Here is a 23,356-nt window from a genome sequence, read left to right as displayed (position 1 = left end):
TTGTACCCCAAAACCTCAGAGCTGAAGCAGACTCTTTCACACAAGTCTCACCCTATTAGACTGACCTTAAGAAAACTTTGTGAATCCTACTAGTTTCCTACTGAAGGGCTTGAATGACATAATAAGGTGAAAGTGTTATTAAAAACAAGACACCACACAGCATTGTGCAGAGTTCAGTTCTTAATAGCTGGAAATGTTTTAACACAATATAAACACTACTGCTCTAAAATATGTTTAGGTACTCATTTTGTGTAGTCTATAGGCTAATACAGGATCATAAATATATTTTACATATTATTACTCTACTCAATTCACACACACACACACAAAAAAAAGTCCAAAATACAAAAACTCACTGGTCTCTGAAGTAATTAATAGCTTTTATAATTTAAAATACAAGTAAGTGTAAGCATTACTGCTTAAATGATCCAGTAGCCCTTAAAATCACCAAGAACAAAACAACCTTATCTGTTGCTCACTAGATACCCAAGTAAAAATATATGGTAAATGAATTTGTAAAAAGCCCAAGAAAAACACAGGGTCTTAACCCTATTACTTTACTGAGAGGTGAAAAATACACATTGAAGTTGTATCTAATCACACAAAATGCATTGTTAAAACAAAACAGCACATTTTAAGTAATTCCTAACCTGGCTACCCTTACTGTTAGCCTGCTAGAGAGCTGCTTACAAAGTTTTGTAATTCTTTACTGTTGACAAATACTCAGAGATTCCCAGGAACTAGAAGACACCTTTTCTTTTTTTTTTCCTATTCTTCAACAGAACAGTAGAAAAAGCAAGTTTTCTTTTAACCTCTTAATACATACAATCATCAGTTGAATTTCAGATCACCTGATACAAAGATTCCTCTGACATTTAAAGTGAACCATTACATTTCACACCATTAGTAACTTGTGATTGTATTATGTGCCTTGCATAGAAACAAATGTATGTGTAACTTTGCAGGATCAGGGCTTACTTCCAATGGCTGTGTAACAGCACAAGCACTGAAGATAACAACAGCAACACCACCACCCTGCAAGATTTAATTGCAAATGCTAGTTGTCATTTGTAAATAAAAAAATCCATACTTAAACCATGGAAAATCTACAGTCACTATGCTTTGATTATATTGATAACAAGTATCACGACATACACCCTACATTCTGTATGCAGCTCAAATCCCTGGAAAGCAAGCAGAAACTTGTGGAAAACAGTAAGAATGATTGAAATAGAACTTGATATAAGTGACCTTACTTAAAATGTCCTTTCCATATGAAGTCACTTAAAAACATGTACTGTAAACCTACCTGTTCTTCACCCACTGTACATACTATTATCTAATAATCAGATGACAACACTTCTAGGTGTTTGTCTTCTATGGGTTTAATAGAAGTATACATGCTACCTTTTTGTTCCTCCTAATAGGTTTCGGAATCTTACCTATTTAATGGCATGCTGCCCTAGCTAAATGATGAATCCTGTCTATTGCTTTTCAAATGCACCAACCTTCTCAAAAACACTGGATGGTGTCATCAAACAAAACCTGATATTCTGAATGATGGTGTCCGTATGCCTCCAGCGTCTTCTATCATGGCGCAGCCAGGCCTGAACAGCTTCATACAGCTCTATCTCTGGAAACCTGCTCAGATGATCATTATCCAAGTAAGACATGAGCTTCTCAAAGCTCAGATATGAAAGGAAGTCAGGTCTGGACATGAGTGGCACAAAATTCTCTAGCAGAAAGGAATCCAATTTTTCCCTGACTCCTTCGATGTTTACACCAAAATCATCCAGAAGTCTCATAATTTCTGCACAGTTTTCTAAGCAGATTTTAGCTAAGAGAAAAGAGCAGCAAAATTTTACCACCTCTATAAGCTGGACATACATGGCAGCCTGAAGAATTTCATGAACAGTGTTCATACTCAGTTCAATAGTTCCATAGTACATGAATTGGAGGACATGACTGAAGCCTGTAGCTGTCAGACCTTTCAAATGGATTTTGTCCTGATCTCGTTCTCGCATATCAGCTGTGAACATAATCCTGAAGTAATCACTCTGGGTGGCAAGCAGTGCTTTATGGGCCTGAAATTGGTGGTCTTCAATGACAAGTGTGACATCAAGAAGCAATCCCTCCTCATACAGTGCTCTGAATCCAGCAGAGACACTGGTGTCATGGATGGAGGAGCTAAACCCTTCCACGTCCCCTGCCATGAATCACCTGGGGGGAAGAAAAAATAAATAAAAGTAAAAATAAATTGTTATTTCTAGTAACATATCATAAGTCCTTCCTGACAGATAAATCCTACCTGAGATTGCTTTTATTAAGACTTAAAAGTTTTCACCATCATCTTTGTTTTCTCTTCAGCTTGAAAAATCAACTTAAACAACTTAAAACACTATTTCTCCCCCCAGAATATTCTCATTTTAAAGAAAGGGTAATGAACAAGAACAACTATGCGATACTGTCAAAATGATTCCTCACTTCAAGCTACTTAGTGGTCAGATAGTGAATATACAATACTAAAAATATTGTCATGGTTTTCTTCCTCTCCCCCACCTCAATCTTACTAAAGAATTTATCTCAGGGGAGCAATGAAACACCCATTTTTGAGTATCAAAGGTTTCAGAAAGGAACCTGTACTTCCTTAACTTCAGAAACAAGCTCCAGTAATCTGTACAAGGTATAACCTAAAAAAATTCTAGTCTCTTTAAAAATGTATGCCAATTTACTCAAAAGTTATTTCTAGGAAATTGAACATTTTCAGAGACACTATTCAATTCTGCGTTTCGCTTCTCCTGTAATAACAATAATGTCATCATCATGTGTCATGTGCATCATGTTGTGTGTCATCCCTCCCCCCCCCATTTCTTACTACAGGGATTAGTTAGGTGATGGAATTTATAAAGTGCAAAATACTATGCCAAGAGGAAGCACTGACAAGATTAGGTTGCAATAAATAATATTCTGTATATTGGGTTTAGTGAAGCTTAACTGCTTAATAAGCATTTGAACATTTGCAGATGCAGCGTTACTTATGTGCAAGCTATCATCAAACTGTAAATAAACCAAAAAAATTACAGACTAGCAGGATTCTACCCTGTTAAAGTTAAGGAAGATAATATTCAGTAAAAGTCTCTACCAAAAACTATTCCAAATCCAGGAATTTCCCAAAATGTTGCTCAACTTCCTTGTGTTTAGGTAGGGTGAAGTTGCACAAGGCAGCTTGAACCAACCTAACAATTTATCACCAAAGGGCGACAGTGCGCTCCATTCTCCCTCTGTCCTCATTCTGGGGTCTGAGCTCCTGCTGCTTACTCTGAGTCACTCCTGGGGCTCACTGGACTGCTCTAGAAAGCCAATTCAACTCATAAACCTGACAGAAAACGAAACCAAGGGCAGAGGGGACACAACAAGGACACACACAATACAAACACAACCACTCCCCAGCGCACACAAAACCTCAAAACCAGAGAGCTTTCTGCTTATCAGTGAGCTGACTTGACACTGCCCTGGGCATTGCACAAGAACCAAACTGATGCAGAGGGCAGGACATCCATCACACTTGAGCAGGAACTGGGAGAAAGAGCAACACCTTCCCCTTTTGGCATTAATCAGCTACTAGAATTGGTTCGACCTTTTTTATTTCACTTTATCCCCCCTTAAATTACACTGCAACATTCAGTTATTTGTGCATTTAACTCTGAATTTCCATGTAACAACTCATGTTAATAATGTTTTGGTAGCGGTAACCTACAAGAAAAGCTAAATAACACTAACTTATTTTTAAAAGTGCTGATTTTCAAGGTTATAGAACTTTACAGCAGTATATGGACGCAGAAGAGACTCTAGGTTAGCCCAGGTTTCACAACTTCAGAGAGCAGTTATCACGTCACTCCCAGTTCCTCAAGCACCACAGCCTGACTGCTGCCATTGTAACTGGAACATACTTGATTAGACTCCATCAACGGATAATCATCTCCTCTCCTTAATTCATCTGCACATATCCTGGAAAACAAAACTGGAGATACTCTTTGTCTATGCAAAACTAAAATGGTGTGTGGGTGTTTGTAGCCACACCTCATGGAATCAGATCAGCACTGCTCCCACACTGCTGAAGCCTGCTGACAGGTTCTGTGCACAATACAGTCAACGCCAGGAACGTTCCTGACAATTAAAGCCTTATGACAAAATTCAAATTCCTGAAAGTAAGGGCAGCAGCAAGACACACAGCTGACAATCCGATCACTTTCTTGCCACTATCCATGGTAGCACTCCCCCCTCAATGCCACTGAAGACAGAGAGAAAACGCCAACTGCTCTGGAGCTTCATATTGTGAGTCTCTTATTCCTGAACACAGCGCATGCCTGCCAGAAAGAAAAGTTACCATCAAATATTCTTCTCAGTTGTTGCTAATTCTTACACAAAAGCAGACAAGGAAAGAATTACTTTACTAAATCTTACCACCTCAAAAAGAAGCAACAAACTGAAGAGGAAGCATAAAGCCTGACTTTACAGGATGGTGCTTTCTAATTGGATTTCTGGTATCAAATAGAAAAGGTAAACACTAGTATTAGCTTTTTTTCTTCTTTCACTAGAGCACTTGTACCTCCTTCCCTCTCACCCCCAGTTCTCTGGTATTTAATAACAGTTGAGCTCATACTTCATTCTTTCCTGTTCAAGATTAATGGGTCACTTGCCTTTCAACTGGCCATCCGTTTTCACAAAATACACAGCAACTTGAAACAACTCACTCTCAGTTTTGTTTGAAACAAGCCAAGAGATTCAGAGGTTACTAGGAATCTCAAACAGCACAACTGTGTAAGTTGCACTTATTTAGGAGACCATTAATACACACGGCTCAGCTTCAATTCCAAGATCGAAGGAAAAAACAGGACAGGACAGTTAGAATTTGCAGATGTGAGACGTGAACAAAGTAACGCAAAAATATATTGGGGGTAAAAAAAAAAAAAAAAAGTCAGAAATGAAGCAGCATTCTGCCAGGTGACTGAAGCAACATATATTAATCTGAAAATAACGGGATCTCCCATCACACAGGCACATGCAGGCAGTCATCTCACAGAAGGTACTTCAAAACAGCACTACGTTACTGCTTATTTGAACAACATAGAAGAACCACATCAGTAAGCCCTAAACACATACTAGGGTCTTTCCCCTTAACTTGAGAAAGATAATTACATTATAGGTACTCTGCAAAACAAGGAGAGAAATTAACTTTTACATAGGATAGCTTCAAAAGGCCTCTTTCACCACCCTCAAAGAAACAAAACCCCAGAGGCTGGCAAGAGGAGGTAAGCAGAGACAAATGGTAGAGGGTAACCACACCAAATCCAGCAACACACCTCCAGGTTCCTTTTAAGGATGAAAACAAATAAATAATACACAAACCCCAAAACCCAACATCAGAGAGTGACCTAGGCAATTGGCTCTAGGTGGCTCTTGCTGCACAGGGGAGGTGGAACAGATGACCTCCAAGAGGTCCCTTCCAACCTCAACTACTCTGTGATTCTGTGATCCAGCTTCTTTTACATAGACTGCACTGATTTTTTTTTCTTTTGCGACCATCCTTCTAATTCTGATTAAATAGAAATGACATACATGCAAAAAAAATTAATCAGATAAAAGATATTACCCTTCAAATTCTAAATTTATCAAAAAATAAGGTAGTAGGAATCACCAAAATACATTTAAAAAAAACCAATCACCTTGCATTTAGGGAATACCTTTTAGGGTTCCAACTCACACCTCCCTAAAACTGGCTATTCTGTAAAAATATATTAAAACCCAAAGTCACCCTCAAAACTCTACAATGGCAACAAAGCGGTCAACACTCTGAAATAATAATTTCAGAATGTTTTAAAAATATGGAGGGTTAAGTCACTTAATCCTTCTTTTCACATCCCTGCTTATATTATTTTTAGTAATTCTACAGTTTTCAATCTCAAAATATTTTTCCTCCCAAACACCAGACAGCATTTAATGGATTATTGAAGTAGAGACAAAACCAGTAAGACTTCTCCATAACACCATCCAAAGAAGCTTCAGAATTCTGAGTGAAAAGCAAAAGACTGTCTTGCTGCATTAAATAAAAAGAGCAGACAGCCTTTTTTTTGGCATAAAGGCATACACAATATCAGCAGATATATTTTTCTTTACCACACAAAAATGTATTGGCCAGTGCAAACACACAAGGATGCTAGAATAGCACAGAAACCGGGAAACTAGATAGTGAAATGTGTATTATGGTCAACTGGTTAAAATCTTTATTTCTACAGCTAATATCCTCAGTCAAAAGTAAACAGCAATGTGGTAATTCAAATATTATAAGAGCAATACAAAATACTCTCAAATGAAGTCATTTTTGTAAAGCACAGCTATGCCATTCCTCCCACACACATACTTGCAAACTTAGATGTAATTCTATGCACTATTCAAATGCTGCAGCTTATTTCCCAGAGGACAATAACATAATGATTTTTCTCCCTGCATTTCCAATAGAAATGCAAAATTGAGAGGTAGATTTTCTTCATGCATGCAAATCCTAATAGCACATTTAATCCTAAGGAAGACATGTAGCCTACAGTGGTCTATAAGAAAACTGGAACAAAAAATTCCAATATGTAAACAATAAAGGGGTGGGGGGAATCTAAGTTGACGTTCTGCATTGTTCTGCACATACTAGAGCTGATCAGTACAATGCAGCACAGGAAGAATTTCTGCTGAAAAGCTAGAAGAGAAATACACTTAACCTTACTAGCTTTTCCTGACATTTCTTCCTTTTTTAGCACATAGTACATCCCAGAGTCTACTCCATTGTGACTGTGAAAGCACTTACTTGGAACACTGATTTCTCATCTTTATTCCGCAGCTGTAACAAAAGTCTGAAAACCCTGTTCCAGACTGCTTTTTCTTGCTGAACAAGGAGAACCTTCTTTTCTCAGGGTGTCTGAGGCTCTTAGTCACAAGAAGAAACGCAGTCTAAATGCTTAGGCTATTGAGAAGGAAATTATGGAATACCCGCTTTTGGCTCATGCCCTACTTGATTTAAAAATCTACCCAAAAGCAGTACTTCCTGAAGAAGTGCCCTTTAAATAAGCATATTTATGTCATTTGTAATCTTATATGCACTTCCTAGGCATAGAAATGATTGTTCTAGGAACATATTGACAATACCAACTCTAGCACACCATCTGAAAGGCAGATTTCTCCTTTAATGTCATTTGAGATACTGAGAACTAGCAAGTTCCTTTGTTTACAAATTATGAAGTGCTTGTTCACTCTAACTACCTCACAGAAATTCTGAGAAAGCACCTATGTGAACACAGCTGAACAGTAAATTGTCACATAATAAAACACCATATCTACAAGTTACACCAAAAAAAAAAATCACCAGACATACAGAACCATAGTTTTATTTATACCAGGCACTAAAATAGAGCTCAAAATCCAATAATCTGTTCTATCCCACTCCTTTCACCCATCAAATGCATGCATTTAAATGCTAATTTTAAAGCCATTACCTATGCTTTATGTTGTGAAGTGCATAGCAAAGACCACTTTGAGCAGAATTCTTTGACTCTAATTTTGCTAAAACAGTCTCCTGCACAAATAGGACATTTCTCCATAGTCAAATGTTATACGTATGTATGAAAATACAATACACACAGGGATTTGCACACAGAAGCAAAGCATTCACAACTGCACGTATTTATCACTAAAAACTGGGCCTTTGAATGCAGTGTACCACAACGAGTGAAAATGCAATTTGTGTATAAATATATGTTTACACAGCATAAATAATTTATCCCCCAAATTAAGCCTTTGGTTACATGGTTTGACACTAAAACCATTAAACCCTTGCGCAAACTAACATTCTTCATTGTAATTCCCCACTAACAGCAACAGAAGGAGCAAGGTTGAAGTGAGACAGATCAATAACAAGTGGATATTGAGACTTTCTATTGCTACAATTGCAAACGTAGGAAATAAACACATCAAGTCAGTATGTATTTAATCTAAAATCCTTTATAATTAATATGCTCAAGCTTGGGAAACTATTTATCTTAAACATGTATGTTCACACTAAAGATTTCACCCAATCCATGCTGGGAATTCCAGAAACACTGGATTAGTTTAGAAGCAAGAAGTTAGGAGCTGCCAGTCAGAGGAACCAGACTGCCAGAACTCTAGAAATTAAAACCTTGGCACTCCTGAAAACTGTCCACACTGCATGAAGAATTTCTTACAGGCATGTACCTGACCATGATAGCTTCTCTTACAACCTACCCATGTTGCTATCTCTGAGCGATGTGCATCAGTTTGTAGCAACAGCTGTACTTGAACACAACTCTGATGTCTCCGAGGTCATTATGGTTATGCTAGAAGCATTATCAGAACTCGTTATAACCAAAATACTAAAACTCAGTATGGACTGTGTCTCAGCTCTGTATGGTTGTACATCATGTACATCAGTCTAAGTAATTCTAGGACCGTGCTGAGTAGTCTTCAGCTATCTTTATAGAGCACAGTACTAGGAGAGTGTTTTGTTTTCTTTTTGAGAAACGTCTAACTGAAGCAGATGTGTTGGTTCTCTCACATGCACATATTCATAATGGATAGGTTTCCCAGCTCATATTGCTCTCTGTTCCTAAAAATTTGTGCTATAACCAATATACTCTTCCTGCACAGGATTCAAATGTTACAAGTGCACATGCGCGCACACACAAAAATATCAGAACCATTTTGTTTTAAAGTAGCTGTTGAAGAGTGTAATTTTTACATATGTTCTATTTAGATGAATACTAACTGATTATATGTCAGAAATTTCCCATTTTACACCACCAGCCACCAGAGAATAAAATACACTCTCCAGCTCAGCCCTTAAATCAAGCTTCAGAATGACTATCAAAAGGATTCTGATGAAAGTATATGCTTGACAAGCATTTTAAGACTGCCAGACATATGCATTAGCTGTAGTTACTTGACCAGTTTAACTTCACCTAACTGAATCCAAGTTCAGCTTCTGTCTCATGAATTAACATCAGTGAGGTAGGCATTAGTTTCTCATGATATTAGTCCATTATGCGGATGATGTAACTGCACTTCACAGACATTAGGACAGTTTTAAATCATTTGGCTAAAAGATCATTGCATCACTACACCTGTACAGAAAAACATGCTCCTGAACATAGAGCAAGCTCAGCTCAATGCTCTTCTAATTACATTTACCAATACCAGAACAGGTGTACAGTATAAAATATTTTAATATATCCCTAAGAACTGTCTTTAACTAGAAAAACCTCTATCACTAATACCTAAGAGTTAAATGATGGTAGCATTGAAAATTACAGATTTGCCACCGCTCTCAAAGTGGTCAGGACTGCTCTACCTCGAGTGCCAGCATTCCTTAAATATATTTTTGGGGGTTTGCTTCTACAATGATTAACTTTTAATTTACATTAATTAATGTAAGAAAAAAAACATTAATAGTGATTTTCTCATTGTGAAGATATTTATTAAAAGAAAGGTGTATTTTACACAGAAAAGTAACAAGTTAAGTATTTCTTGGTAGCAACAAATCTAATTTTTTTTGGACTCTCATCATAAATGTTTAGCATAATAAAAAGGGAATGAGCTACAAGCAGTTTTTAAACTGTTATTAGTGAAAATAATGCTAATATAAATTAAGGTATTTGAACTACCCTTCACAGTTGTATTTTTATTATTTTCTGTGTATTTATTACTAACTCGGTTAATACTTATAGCACGTTCTGAGAAAATGAGATTAATGAGATTGTGCCTCTTGTTCACCAGACACAGCTTTTGACCTTATTGCCAAATGTCAACCTCATTTGTCAGAAAGACAGCAATTTCAAACATATTGAATTTCTACAAATTTCCCCAAAATTGGCAGCTGGATAAATGAGAAAGATCTGACATCTCCAGTGTGAGCTCAACAGTTATCAGTTCTGCTTTGCTTGCTGAAAGGCAAATCAACACACGTGTAGATCCAAACCAGCCATAGGGTATAATTAAGGAAAGTGAAAGGAGATGAGTGACAGTGGGAAAGTTTATAGGACATGTGGTAGAAATTAAAACACGTTGGCTAGGTGTTAGAAGGAAAAAGACAGACAGGATGTTGGCACATGGCGGTACAAGGAGGGGCTCAGAGTGTGAGCCGGGGCAATGGTGGTGAAAGAGTTGGGTTGTCATCTTCGGGAAAAGTGTAAAAAAGAAGTCAACAGGAAGCAAGGCTTCAGTAGCTCTGCCCTTCTATCCAGTAGCAGCTTCACGGTTCCCCTATTTTTCTAAAGGGGGGGTGGGGTGGGGGGGTGGAAGCCAACACTACAGCCTACCAAACAACAAAAAACCCAAGAACATTATAAAATTTTAAGCAACACGTAAGTATCTACCACCAGGTCAAAGCTCCAGCACCACCCCTGCGAGGCAACTCTGCTCGCTCAGCTCAATGATACTTTTTTCTCCCCCAACGTCGCTGATCGGGAAATAGCCATTTTCGAGGTAGGCACTCGGACGACCTACTTCAGCTTGCCTGCTCGACACGGTTAGCGCCGCTCCACCGCGAGAGGCGGCTCACAGGCCGGGCTCCGCGGCGCAGGGGGCAGGCGGGCTCCGAGTCCCAGATGCGCCCCCGCTGCTGCCCGCGGCGCCCGGCTCGGGGCTGGGGCCGCCCCCCGGGCGCGCAAGGCTTCCACGGCGCCCGCCCGGCCCGGCCCGGCCCGGCCGTGCCCGCCGCAGCCCGCCTGCCTCCCCGCCTCCCCCGTCTCCCGCGCCCGCCCGGCCCACCGCCCCGCCGGCGCAGCCCGGGTAGGAGGGTCCCTGACGGCCGGGGCGGGGGGCGGGCCGCCCTCGCTGGGGCAAGCAGCGGCGGGAGGGCCCGGGGGACCTCGGCGGCGGCGGCTTCACCTACCTCTCGGCAGCGGCGGCGCTGAAGACGCGGCTCCTCCCGCTGGACCGGCGGAGAGGGGGGCCTCCGTGTAACATAAAGCCGGGGGCGGCGGTAGCGGCGGGAGGCGCCGGGGGGCTGAGGAGAGGGGCAACGACTGAGGCAAAGTCGGGAGGAGGCGGAGGAGGAAGGGGCGATCCAGGGCTCCCTCCTCCCCGCGGTCCGTGCTCAGGGGGAGGTGGGGAGCCGCCCCCCGCCGTGCCGTGCCGGCACCGGCGCTCCCTGCGCTGCCTTAGCCTGGCCTCGCCCCCGGGGTCCCTGCCGCTCCCGCCCGCCCCCCGCCGCTCACACTTGTTTACCTTCTGCGCTGCCTAGCACGGCCGCAGGCGCCATCTTCCCCCGCGACAGGCACCCCGCGCCGCCCGTCACTTCCGCCGCCACCTGCGGGCCCGGCGGAGCGGGGCGGGGGGGGCGGCTGAACCGCCGCCGCACTCCCGCCTCGGGGCGGCCCGGCCCGGTCCCCACCCCCCTGCCCCTTGCGGTGCCGGCCAGACGCCGGGCCGGCCCCGCCGCCGCCCCCCTACCCCGGCAGCCGCGGGGAGACCGGGCAGGCACGCCCGTTCCGAGGCGCCCCTTACCGGAGCCTAGCGGCGGCCGCGCGCGTGGGGCTTGGGCACCGACAGGCATCATCTGCGCCCGACTCGCGGGGACGCTTATCCGCAGGCACCCGCTTCCAGCGGCGTTGCTCTCCCCCAGCCCTCCCTCCGCCTCCGGGCCCGCTCACGCCGCAAGCCGCGACCCGCCCCGGGCAACGGCAGCCCCCGGCGGGAGCTTGCTGGGCGCCTCCCCGGCACCGGGCCGGCCGCAGGTGCTGCGGGCAGATCCCAGCTCCCTCCTTGCCCAGGCGGCCTTGCCAGCCACCGTGGGAAGCAGGCCACCTGCGCCCGGCGGGTCAGGGCCACCGGCCGCGGGCACGCTGGGTCGCTGCCCTTCAGCAACACAGTGCGTGCAGCCCGCGGGGAACTGAACATCCCAGCCCGGGACGAACAGCGCTCTGCCTTAGCACAAACATCACCTCGCTTTCTCCATCTCGCCTTTGCCTGGCACTCCAACTTCATTGCAAGAGGTGAACTGAACTACATGGACCTTTGGTTGCCACTGCCACGCCCAAACCATCCACCACCTGCTACATACCTCTCTCCCCCACCACCTATGTCACTGACTGCTTTGAACAGCAGGCTGCACGCTGCCATCCTCTCCATGTTCATTGCTGTTCCTGTCCCCTTCACCACCTACTTTCAGTCTTTCATTACCACCCACACCCCATTCTTGGTTTATAAAACAAGAGAGTACCTCCTCTATAGCTGCCACCCCCAAGCTGAATGTCCTTCCCACCTTTCCCAGCTTCACACAATGAACCAGCTCCTCCACACACTGCTTCACAAAGAACTTCCCACTGTTATTTCCACTCCATTCAACTGCCCTCCTACTGCTCCCTCAGGCCTACTTATTCCACACCGCAATCAACCTGCTCCCATTCACTCCTTCATCCCAACAGTCCGACCCTCCTCTACTCCGAAAACTTCATACTATCCTATCTCATCTGCTTACTCATGCAGTAAATTTGCCCCATCTCCCCAGTCACTGTTTTAAAACCTGTTGTTTGTGCACTTAAGGTGAAAAACCCCAGACCTTTACATACTGACTCTGCCAAGACAGCTACTGTTCCTGCCACCTAAGTCTCAAAGGAAAGACATTCTCTCCCTGATTCACAAGATACATCTGCTGCTGCACCAAGCATGTACCCACTCACATTTCATGCTGCAGCAAAGAAGAACTGGAGTAGAAAGTAAGTTTCTCATACACAGAAATTATAAAACTTCATGCATCCTTCTGCCCTCTCCAGACTTTTGACATTTATAGGGCAGCGAGGGTGGAAAAAGCTAAGCAGGACTGTTTTGGTTTTACCTGTCTGTCATTTTGCTGTTTGTAGTTTGTGGCAAGCTGAGGCATAAGATGATCTTCAGGTCTCTTCTACACACTGCCACAGAAGAGGACCTCAAACCTAACCAAAAAAACCACACCAAAACCAACAAACCAAAATGCACCCAACAGCTTTGACATACTTATTGTCAACATTTAAAAGCACCAAAAAAACCCCATCCCCTTCTTCACATTTGAAAATTTGCCTCTACTGAAAAAAATCAAAGTATCTTAATAACGCCTTAATTCTAATTTCCTAAATAAAAATGTGACATTTAAATTTGGGCCCTCAACAAGGACCAGCAGTATCAACGTTAGCTTAGTTATTATTAATTTACATAGCTTTTGGCTGACCCCTCTGATTTATGGATCTGTACAGAGTTGGTTACTAAGTAGTTCCCACTGCCTTAAATGAATTGCAATTAATAAAATTATGGACATACATTTTTGAGTTATATTAATATACTACTCACTCCTTAATTTGAATAATTTTAACCTTTTTTAATTTGTATGTATAATATACTTGACAATTCCTAGAAGTGTTCTTACCTACTTTAGTTGGGGTTGTTCAACGTGGGGAAAAGGCGGCTCCAGGGAGACCTTACAGCAGCCTTGCAGTACCTAAAGGGGGCCTACAAGAAAGCTGGAGAGGGACTTTTTACAAGGGCATGTAGCAATAGGACAAGGGGGAATGGCTTTAAACTGAAAGAGGGTAGATTTAGATTAGATATAAGGAAGAGATTCTTCACTGCACGGGTGGTGAGGCACTGACACTGGTTGCGCAGAGAAGCTGTGGATGCCCCATCCCTGGAAGTGTTCAGGGCCAGGCTGGATGGGGCTTGGAGCAACCTGGTCTAGAGGAAGGTGTCCCTGCCCGTGGCAGAGGGGTCGGAACTAGATGACCTTTAAGGTCCTTTCCAACCCAAACCATTCTGATTCCATAATAATTAGACATCTGCAGTCTTCAGATTTCCCTAGGTTTTCTTCATACTACAAATATTTCCAAATACAGTGAATCAAAGTAACAAGCCTATCACAGACTATGTAAAATGTATAATCTCATTGTTAAAATAGGAGCAACACTTTGTGTCTTTTTTTTTTTCAGATTCCTGACAGGGTTCTTGGCAAGGATTAAATCCTTTCTAAAGGCTGCTGCAAATGTGACAAAAACTGTTTCCATAATTTTACACTGCACTGCATTATTGCATAATTTAAACAGCTAAGTAACTACAAAGTCTAGTATTTTCAGTTCATTTCCATAAAAGAGTGATTATACATGCCTGGACTTCAAGGCAACTACAACCAAGTATTGCATCATGTTTCCACCATACTTTGTGTATCTCGGTCATAAGCACCTACTGTTTTTCCCAGAATTGAGACATTTTACAGACAATTGAAAACATCGTATGTCCTGATGAAAGATTAGATATGAAAACTCATTTTCCAGACCAATGTTCAAAATTATTGCATTGCAAGACAAAGTATATTTTGTCATTGGCAACACCATTATACACACTGTAAGATTTCTTGCCACCTGGCCACATTCATTTCTTGAAAACAAAAATGCTGGCAATGTATTTGCTCTAGGTATATCCAGCACAACTCACTCCTAACTCTTGTAATCAGGAAAGAATGGAAACAGTAGTATTTGTGAAAGTGGGAAGTTACAAGCATTGTTAGACCAGGCATACCAGTTTCACAGAAATTTCCATCATCGCATTTTAATCACATGGTTGTCTGCTCCAAGCCTGGTTTTTTTTGACCCAAGCAGTTAAATCAGGTAAAATCTGAGAACCACCACATTTTCCAGCAGACAAAGCCACTGTTGATGAATGTGTATGTATTTGACATAACTGGTTACTTACGCTGAAACCTGTTTCTCTGATCATAGAAGAAATCCTGTTAGTAGCAACATCCTCTATGCCTTTAAGAAGTTTCCATGAAGAAGTCAATTCAATTTCCCACCAGGAAGAGTTGTGAATTTGGTCTTAGTCTCTACTGAACCTGTAAGCTGGCTCTCTTCACTGGCTCAGGGATTTTATTTGGGTTTTGAAGCATTTATTTCATACCCAACTCTGAAAACAGCACACTTTTGGTGGGGATTTTAGCTGTTTGGTACAAAAGATTCAAGCTGTTCGTGTCTTGGATCAGGGTCTTATATCCATACAGTCTCCCTAACACCGAGCACTTTGCCTACAAAAGCCAGTAACAACAGAAAGGTTGAAATTCAAAATCTTATCAGGCTGATGGCCAGCAGAGATCACTAATGTATGTACAGTGACGTTTTACTGTTCAAGCAGATGAGCTGATCGGACATCAAATTAGATATGCTCATTTCCAGTACATACAAGCATATCTTGTTCAAATTTTACCGTGTTCCTCTCTACACCCACTCACCGCCCCAAATAAACCTACGCTGCCACACTGTTAAGACATGCATCAACGAATGTCGCTGCTTAAACCACAGGATGAATCTCGGGGTTTTTTGGTGTACCTTGCAACCGAACCAGGTCCCCAGCGTGACCACCCCACCGCTGCAACGCCACTGTTCCACATGTGCAGGCAGCACACGCGGCACTGGCACAGCGCCACCGCGGGCCCAGCAGCCCTGCCTGCCGCCGACAAAGGGCAACCCCCGTTCCCCAGAAATACTCGGGAGAGCTCCCCGGGCGTCTGCTCCTGCAGCAGTGACTGAAACCCGCGTGTAAAACCACCCGCACGTACCCGCAAACGGTGCGCTGTGCCCAGCCGCCCGCCCCCCCCGCGCCCCAGCGCCTCCCCTCAGCAGCCCCGCACCACCCTGGGCCCACGACCGTTACCCGCCGGCAGGCGCAAGGCGCAGGCGCACCGCGACCCCCGCCGCCGCGGCCCCGCCCCGCCCCGCCCCGCGCACGCGCGCGGCCTCGCTTCCCCGGCGGCGCCGGCGCACGCGGAGCGGCCCAGCGGCAGGCCGGGTTGCATCACCCGGCGTGAGGGCGACGGGGGTCCTTCCCGGGGCTGCCCCCGCCGCGCCTGAGCCGCTGCCGTCCCGCGGCGGGGCTGACGGCGGCCCCGCGCCGCACAGCGCGGCGGGTCACCCCGACGGGCGTCACTCCTCCGACCGGCGGGTGCCGGGCTGCGCGCCGGCAGCGGCGGCGCCGAGCGGAGCCGGGGGTCAGGCGGCCGCGCGGGCCTCCTCGCTTCCTCTTCGGGCCAAGATGGCGGGGGACGAGGCGGGAGTGACTCTGGGGCAGCCGCATCTCAGCCGGCAGGACCTCGCCACCTTGGTGAGGCTGGCCGGCGGGGCGCCCGGGGGACAGCGGCAGGCGGCCGCGGGCGGGGGCGCCGAGCAGCGGCGGGGGCGGGCGGCGGGGGCTGGTGCGGCCGGGCGGGCCTGCGGCGGGGTGGGGGGGCGGCGCTCGCAGGCTGAGGGGAGCCGTGCCTTCCTCCAGGCCCCGCCGCGGTCGTTGGGGCCGGTGAGGGCCGAGGAGGCGCGGAAGGTGGCGGTGCTTGGGATGGCCGCGTTGCGGCACGCCGGGGCTGGGGGGGGGGGGGGGGGGGAGGGGGGAGTCGGAGGTAGGCGCCGGGCAGCGGCGGCGGCGCTGGGAGCCGGTTAGGCTGGTCGCGGCGGGGCTGGGCTGCTGCGGGAGGCGTCCCGCTCGCTGGCGGGAGGTGTTCGAGGCTCGGCGGGCTGGCGGCCTGGCTTGGCGAGCGAAGCTTCTGCGTGGTAGTGGTGGAGACGCGCAGCATCCTCCTTGCGAGGGCTGGCCTGCTTAACAGTGTTAAAAACTCTTCTCTCTCCGAAGTAGAACCATAAAGTGGCACTCAGTTTCCCCAGCGGGCTAGGTGGATTAGTTGCCAGTCCTGCCTTAGTTGGTCTGCCAAGAAAATTGTGACTACTAACAAAGTCAGTTGCAGTGGTCTCTTGCTGCGGTAGTCTTGCCTATTAAACGCCTCACCTGTGCTTTTTCTCACTTATTACACGTATACGTGGACAAAACCGGTCGAAAACCTTGTTGCTGACTCCCTGTTATTCAGCAAACCAGAAAAGCTTATTTGTCTTTACAGTAATAATGTCTGATACCTTGGGGTTTGGGTACAAGAGTTCTTTTTGTGTTATAGCTAAGCATGTTGATATTCATTGGTGAAGCATGTAAGTAATTTCAAAAAGTTGCTTTACTTCCTTTCATTGTTGATTGTAGCATTTGCCAGTGGGAAAGAACACAGAAACGCCTAGTTGGCCGGTCACTAGGAACTGTCTTTAAGGGCTATTTTATACTTCTTCAGTTGGCCTCTGAATGCTTGCAGTTGACCGGAGCTTATACCTAAAGCTAGCCTTTATACCAGTCTTGAGGAAAAAATTGCATACTTGCATAATTGTGTGCACTAGGAACGATTCCCTTGACGACAGGACTTGCATCACACTTGCTGCTTGTCACCCTACTAGATGGTGCCATCTGCAGGTCATGTTCCCATCGTTGACTTCAGTGCGCATAGTCATTTGAAGTTAGATGTACAAAAAAAGACAAATATAGTTGTCTGTGTTAGGTGGACAAAACTTGTTTTGTATTGAACATGAACATTTTATTCTTGATAATAGAATGAGTCAGCTTACATTTTTACACAGATGTTTGAGTTTGATTGTTATTGCACTGAACCTGTATGTAACAGTGTAAACAATGTGATTTAATGTAGATTAATGTGTGTGTGTGTTATTTAGCAAAATAGTCATATCCTGTCCTGCACTGAGGACTCTTTTAGCATCATGAGTCTTTGCTTGAACTGAGCAGCTCACCCATATGAATTCAGTGCAGGATGGAAATTAACTGTAAGCAGTTTCAAAAAGAGTACAGTGGAACATTTCAGTGGATTTCAACATTTGTCCAATATTTGGACAAACAACTTAAACCCCAAACCAACTCTTTCAGAGTTGTCTTTTTAACTGTATGGGATGTATTTGTAAGTGTTTTGATTTGCCAGCAGCTACCAGTAGGTTCTTGCAACAGGCTTTTTAAAACAGCAGAATTTTTGTCTGGTACCTAAAGTAGTAATAACAGTATTTGAGGAAAAAAATTGCTGTTTTAAAAAAAAAAAACAAAATTAAATCCATGGTGCTAAGGAAGTCTCTGGACCTACTGACTCCAAAATGTTAGTTGTAATTATATATTGACTGTAATGGAACCTTATACCAAACAACTGTTTATTGACAAACCTTTGTTTTTAAAACATAGATGCAGTTCACCATATAGCCATGGAAAGTTAATTTGAATTTGCCTGTTACATGTAATTTAAGTTTGGGGGTTGGTGAGGGTTTTATTGTGTGTTAGAGCTTCTTTGGAGGGTTGGGTTGGTTTTTTTCTTTGTTTACTTGCATCTTTAACATCTTGCAGCCTGTGCTGATTTACAGTTGTTGTTTTCATTTGCAACCTATGCTGACTTACAATCAGGATTTTGTCCTATTTCATGTACTTAAAATGACTGAAATGCATATCTAGAATTATTTTCATTAGTTTGGTTGGATTATGTTGAATAGAATGACTGGATAATTTTTAAGAAAATATGTATAGTACTGTCTGAACATTTAGATAGAAGATTAATAAATTCTGAAATCTCCCTCATACAGGATGTTAACAAGTTGACACCTCTTTCACCAGAAGTCATCAGCAGACAAGCAACGATTAATATAGGTAAAACCAAACTTGTAAAAAAGAGGGGTACATTAATGTAATTCTTTCTGGTGCTTATGCAGTACCATATGGTATCTATTTGAGAACATTTTTAAGATAGTCTTACTGAAACAGACAGTAATGTAGATACAGTGTTTTTATAAATTTTATCAAGGCACAGGAAGACATTTGTCAAACCTTTTTAACTTGAAAAGCACGGATTTTTCTTTAAGAACGCTGTTGAATGAAGTGGGGAATAGTTGTTAAAACAGTTTATTTTACCTTAAAATTAAGCATTTACATGAGTTTCATGAAAGTGCAAAGATGTATCTATTGGGAGCTCAATTTAGGTTCTTGTTTGTTTAAACAAAAATTATTATGAAATCCATGCATGCTTCTTATGGGAGGTCTGGACTTACTGGCTATAGGGAGTTTGTGGTAATTATGTGTTGATTGTAATGGAACACTGCAGAAAATTAAACAACGGCTTGTTGACAAACATTTGCTTTTAAAACATAGGTACAATTGGTCATGTAGCCCATGGAAAGTCGACAGTAGTCAAAGCTATATCTGGAGTTCATACTGTCAGATTTAAAAATGAACTGGAAAGAAATATCACAATCAAGCTGGGTTATGCTAATGCAAAGGTGAGTCATTACTATGGATCTAACAAATATGTTGCTAATAAATTTCAGGATGGATATAAGCTTATATGTAACTAACCCTTGATGAATTAAACTTTCTCTCAATTTTTAAAAATTACTTACAGATTTACAAGCTGGATGACCCAAGCTGTTCTCGGCCAGAGTGTTACCGATCCTGTGGAAGTAGCACCCCAGATGAGTTCCCCACAGATATTCCTGGCACCAAAGGGAACTTCAAACTAGTCAGGTAACTTCTGTAAAATGAATGGTATGAATTTTTATGGCAGACCACATGTTCTTAGATGCTGGGCACCCCTGATCTAAAGTATCATCTAAACTGCATGGGTGTTATTAGTTGTGACACACAGTCTGTGGTAGAGCACAACTGTGTCTTCTGTCCTTGGGTATTTGCAGGTGTCTGAAATGAATTTTTTTTAACATTATTAATATAAGTACATTTTAAAGCCACTAGTATGAGAACTAATGTGGACCTCACAAACGCACCTTTGTAATTCCTTTCTGGAGGATGACATCTGTTAAACCTTTTCTTCTTAGAGGCAGAAAAGTTTTCAGAAGTTATTAAAATTAATATATGAAAGCCTGGTGTGTAATATGAGACCAGGCCTTTAACTGGAGCCCACGTGCTATTCATTTACTTAATTTCTAATAAAGCATAGTAACCACAACAGGTTTTGTGTGGGTCTTTACAATGATTGCTCAAACGAGAGTAGTCACAAAGGCTGTTGTACGACAGGATTCCTAGTTCATGCTTATAAGTAAAATACACGTAATGCTGTAATAATTTATTTCCTTCCTTTCCTCAGATTCCTAGTAGAGCACCTGTTACTAACAATAACTTCTGTTGGAGTGATAGTCATGCAGCCATTTTTAAACTATTGCTTAAAAGCCTTGTATTCTTTATCTTACTGTTTATTTGCTTCCAGTAGATTTTTAACCACACCAGCAAAGCAGCAAATTAGTCCCTTGCTTTTTGGTGGCATGCTACCAGGAAACAAGGATTCTTCACTGAATAGTTTCAGGCAAGAATGTAGTGAATTAACTATTACGGTCTGCACAGTAAAATCATAAGGTTGGAACTAAGACACGTAACATTGTCTCTGTAGATAAATCCTTGAAGTGCAATTATAACCATATAATTAAAGCAGCATAGTCTTCTAAAACTGGAGAATGGCAGTTGTCTTTTAAAAGAATAGGAGAAATCCTGTGTGTTGGTTGTTGTTGTTTTTTGTTTGGGGGTTTTCTGGTTGGTGGTTGGTTTTTTTTGGTGGTATTACTATTCTGGTGTATTTAAATCTATTTAAATCTAGTCTAATTTACAAGTAAATTTGTGAAATACTAAAGCAGTACCTAATGGATATATGGTATTGAATCTCAAAACTTAGAAAAACTATTCAGTAGCTGTTCAGTAGTCTTTGTGCTCTTTTAGAACTTCAAAAAAACTTTAAAGGTATTACTTCCCAGCATCTGTCTTGAAAAGTTTTGTTTATCTGTTTTAAGGATGCTTTTAACTTTTGTGTCTGCCTAGCCACTCACATAAATTGGTCAGAGAAATTATTGATAATTGGCTTTTGGACTTCTTTTTAACCTTCTTCTACAACAGGCATGTCTCTTTTGTGGATTGTCCTGGCCATGATATTTTGATGGCTACTATGTTGAACGGTGCAGCAGTAATGGATGCAGCTTTACTGTTGATAGGTAATGATTGCTACACAAAAACAGAGCTTCTTTTTTTTTTTTTTAAATATCATGAAGCAACTTTATATCGGGTTTTAAATTTGGTGGAGTGGGATGAGCAATTAAAACAAGTGAATGCTTTTGAGATGTGTTTTAAGAAAATACAGTGATGCTACAGAGAATGTAGTGCTAACAAGCTGGTTGATTTTGGACATTGCTTTACATACTTACTAGTCTGGTAGCTGCCCCAGTTGACAGAAGATTAGTTAGGTAAGATGAATCATTGTAGTGGTATAGTACTGTGAAATTAGTATCATTTTATGGAAATAGATTACCTACAGGTACATTGTGAGTTTCTCTGAAGCTTCAGTTTGCTTTAGATATGTATGTAGCCTTTGCCATACAGGAGAGTCCAGAAATATCAGTATAAACAGTAAACCCAGATGAACAAAGGCAAAATCAAGGTACAGGAGATTTATCTTGATTCAGACAATTTTTGTTCTGATTTGCAACAAACAGGAAGTGCATAAAAGTGATTTTTATGTCTATAGAACAATTTAGCGCTCTGTGACAGTAATTATCTTTACCTAGATAGGCCATGTCAACAAACAAGAAAAACAGCTTCAGATATTGTAGTTTAAATAGTCTGAGATAGCTGATGAGCTGTCATTCCTGCTGCCTGTTTAGACCTAGAAAGTGTGATAGCCCAGACTTCAAGCGAGACTAACTGGCACAATGGCACATGCAGCCAGAGTTAGCTTCTTGGATGGCTGAAATCCAAACCATGCTGATAGCTGCCCTATTCCCGTACTTGATATGTTTATTGTGTGTTATAAAGTTGGGCATTTTTATGGTTTTAGTGATTAAGAAGTGCCATCAAATTTTAAGATATTTCTTGAAAGGTGAATTGTCCATTATGCTACAGTCAGTAGTGAGATGCTTGAGGACCTAAGGATGGAATGTCAAGTAGACGCAAGTTAGTTACCAGTATCTTTGGAAATTTTAGATCTTTCTACTGGGAGCAAGTAGAATGGGGGAATCACTCTGACAACCTCTCATCTGTCATACATTGTGTGGATGCTACAGCCAGCAGTTCTGGGGAAGAGGAAGGAGGTGCTTACTCACTTGGAAAGCTTCAAATGTAGTTTACTGAGATGTGGCTTGTTTTTTATAAAGATACAATGGAAAGTAGATCTCGTAACTGTAGGAGTTTTGTCTATCTGTATAGTTTCTCTATTGTAGTCACTTTTCTTTCAGCTGGTAATGAGTCATGCCCTCAACCCCAGACCTCAGAACATCTAGCTGCTATAGAAATCATGAAACTGAAACACATTTTGATTCTGCAGAATAAGATTGATTTGGTGAAGGAGAGCCAGGCTAAAGAACAGTATGAACAGATTCTTGCATTTGTACAAGGTAAGTTTTCAGCAGCAGAAATCCAGTTAGTGGTGGAAATTCTTCAGTGTTGAGACATGGACATAGTGGCTTCTGTATGTTTATATCAAAGCTTCTCTTCCATAGGCAATGCTGGTGTACATAATCTGTTAATCTAAAAAGTAGGCCGTTGGAGTTGTGCTTCTTGCCCATTCCAGACTGCTTGCCTACAAGTATTAAGGCTGTTGGCTCTTGATGTAAAACTAATAGTAATAGCTCCTATCTAGTAGCTTTCATGGAATTTGTGGTTTCTTCTTGGTATTGTTGCTGTAGTAGAGATTGTACTGTGATTTTTACTGCAGCACAGGAGAAAAGGTAGTAGTACTTGTTAGGGGCACCTTGTAGGTATCAATGTGTTAGCTTTTCTTCTACCAAATCAGAAAAGATTGATCTTTCATCTCTCTCGGTGTCTAGGTCAAGCAGCATTATCCTACTCTTGTCTGAAAATTCTACTTAACTTCAGTGCTTTGAGTTTTGTCTTTCCCAGGAGCTTCCACTTCCCTGCTTATCTGCTTTAGCCAGTATATGTGGAAAGCTGCAGAGCTAGAGTGTCACCATCAAAATTAGCCAGTGTGTCTGTGGTTTTTGTTTGTGGTTTTCTTTTAGTTCAGAATTGCTGCCTTGTATAACCTGTTCATAACAGCTGTGTCACAGTGGCTTGATGTGTAAATTTGGAGTTTGAGAACTGGAGTTATCACAAGAAACACAGATATAATTAGTAATATTTAACAAGTCCTAATAACTAATGCATCCTTCCATAAAATGAGGATTCTTCTAAAATATGTATTTATATTGCAGAACTTAGAAAACATAGATTGATAGGAGTTTTAGTTTGTCGGAATGAAATCTGACTGTTAATACTGTTCTATCAAGTACTAAGATACCTAGTCTCTCTGAGGAAATTGTGATCAGAAATATTCTTAAGATAATGTAGGAAGCATGTTCTCCCTCAGAGAAGATTATCTTGCACTGTGTTCAGAGAGCAACTGTAAAGCTCTTCAGTGCGCACTTATCCAGAGGCAACACAA

General features: G+C 42.6%; 2 protein-coding genes across 11 annotated transcripts in view; one reads left to right on the top strand and one right to left on the bottom strand.

Moving 5' to 3' along the window:
* KLHL15 (kelch like family member 15) overlaps positions 1-15,668 on the bottom strand; it is a 29,120-nt gene extending 13,452 nt beyond the window's left edge. The window contains exons 1-3 of one of the 10 annotated variants that reach the window (XM_080375234.1): positions 13,460-14,757; positions 12,896-12,992; positions 1,509-2,220 (exon numbers count right to left, since the gene is read on the bottom strand). In XM_080375234.1, coding sequence (XP_080231360.1) covers positions 1,509-2,213 — 705 coding nt within the window. In that variant the 5' untranslated portion in view covers positions 2,214-2,220; positions 12,896-12,992; positions 13,460-14,757. The other 9 variants (XM_080375228.1, XM_080375227.1, XM_080375226.1 and 6 more) reach the window with 9 other exon arrangements.
* Positions 15,669-15,946: 278 nt separating this feature from the next.
* The window catches only part of EIF2S3 (eukaryotic translation initiation factor 2 subunit gamma), a 14,325-nt gene continuing 6,915 nt past the window's right edge, over positions 15,947-23,356 (top strand). The window contains exons 1-6 of the mRNA XM_080375237.1: positions 15,947-16,176; positions 18,513-18,576; positions 19,075-19,202; positions 19,325-19,446; positions 20,821-20,915; positions 22,152-22,310. Coding sequence (XP_080231363.1) covers positions 16,108-16,176; positions 18,513-18,576; positions 19,075-19,202; positions 19,325-19,446; positions 20,821-20,915; positions 22,152-22,310 — 637 coding nt within the window. The 5' untranslated portion in view covers positions 15,947-16,107. The remainder of the gene's footprint in view (positions 16,177-18,512; positions 18,577-19,074; positions 19,203-19,324; positions 19,447-20,820; positions 20,916-22,151; positions 22,311-23,356) is intronic.

The sequence above is a fragment of the Falco punctatus genome, assembly GCF_963210335.1.
Source record: "Falco punctatus genome assembly, chromosome: 2".
Classification (NCBI taxonomy): Eukaryota; Metazoa; Chordata; class Aves; order Falconiformes; family Falconidae; genus Falco; species Falco punctatus.
The sequence above is the reverse complement of the archived record's forward strand: the minus strand, read 5'-3'. Positions and strand labels throughout refer to the sequence as shown.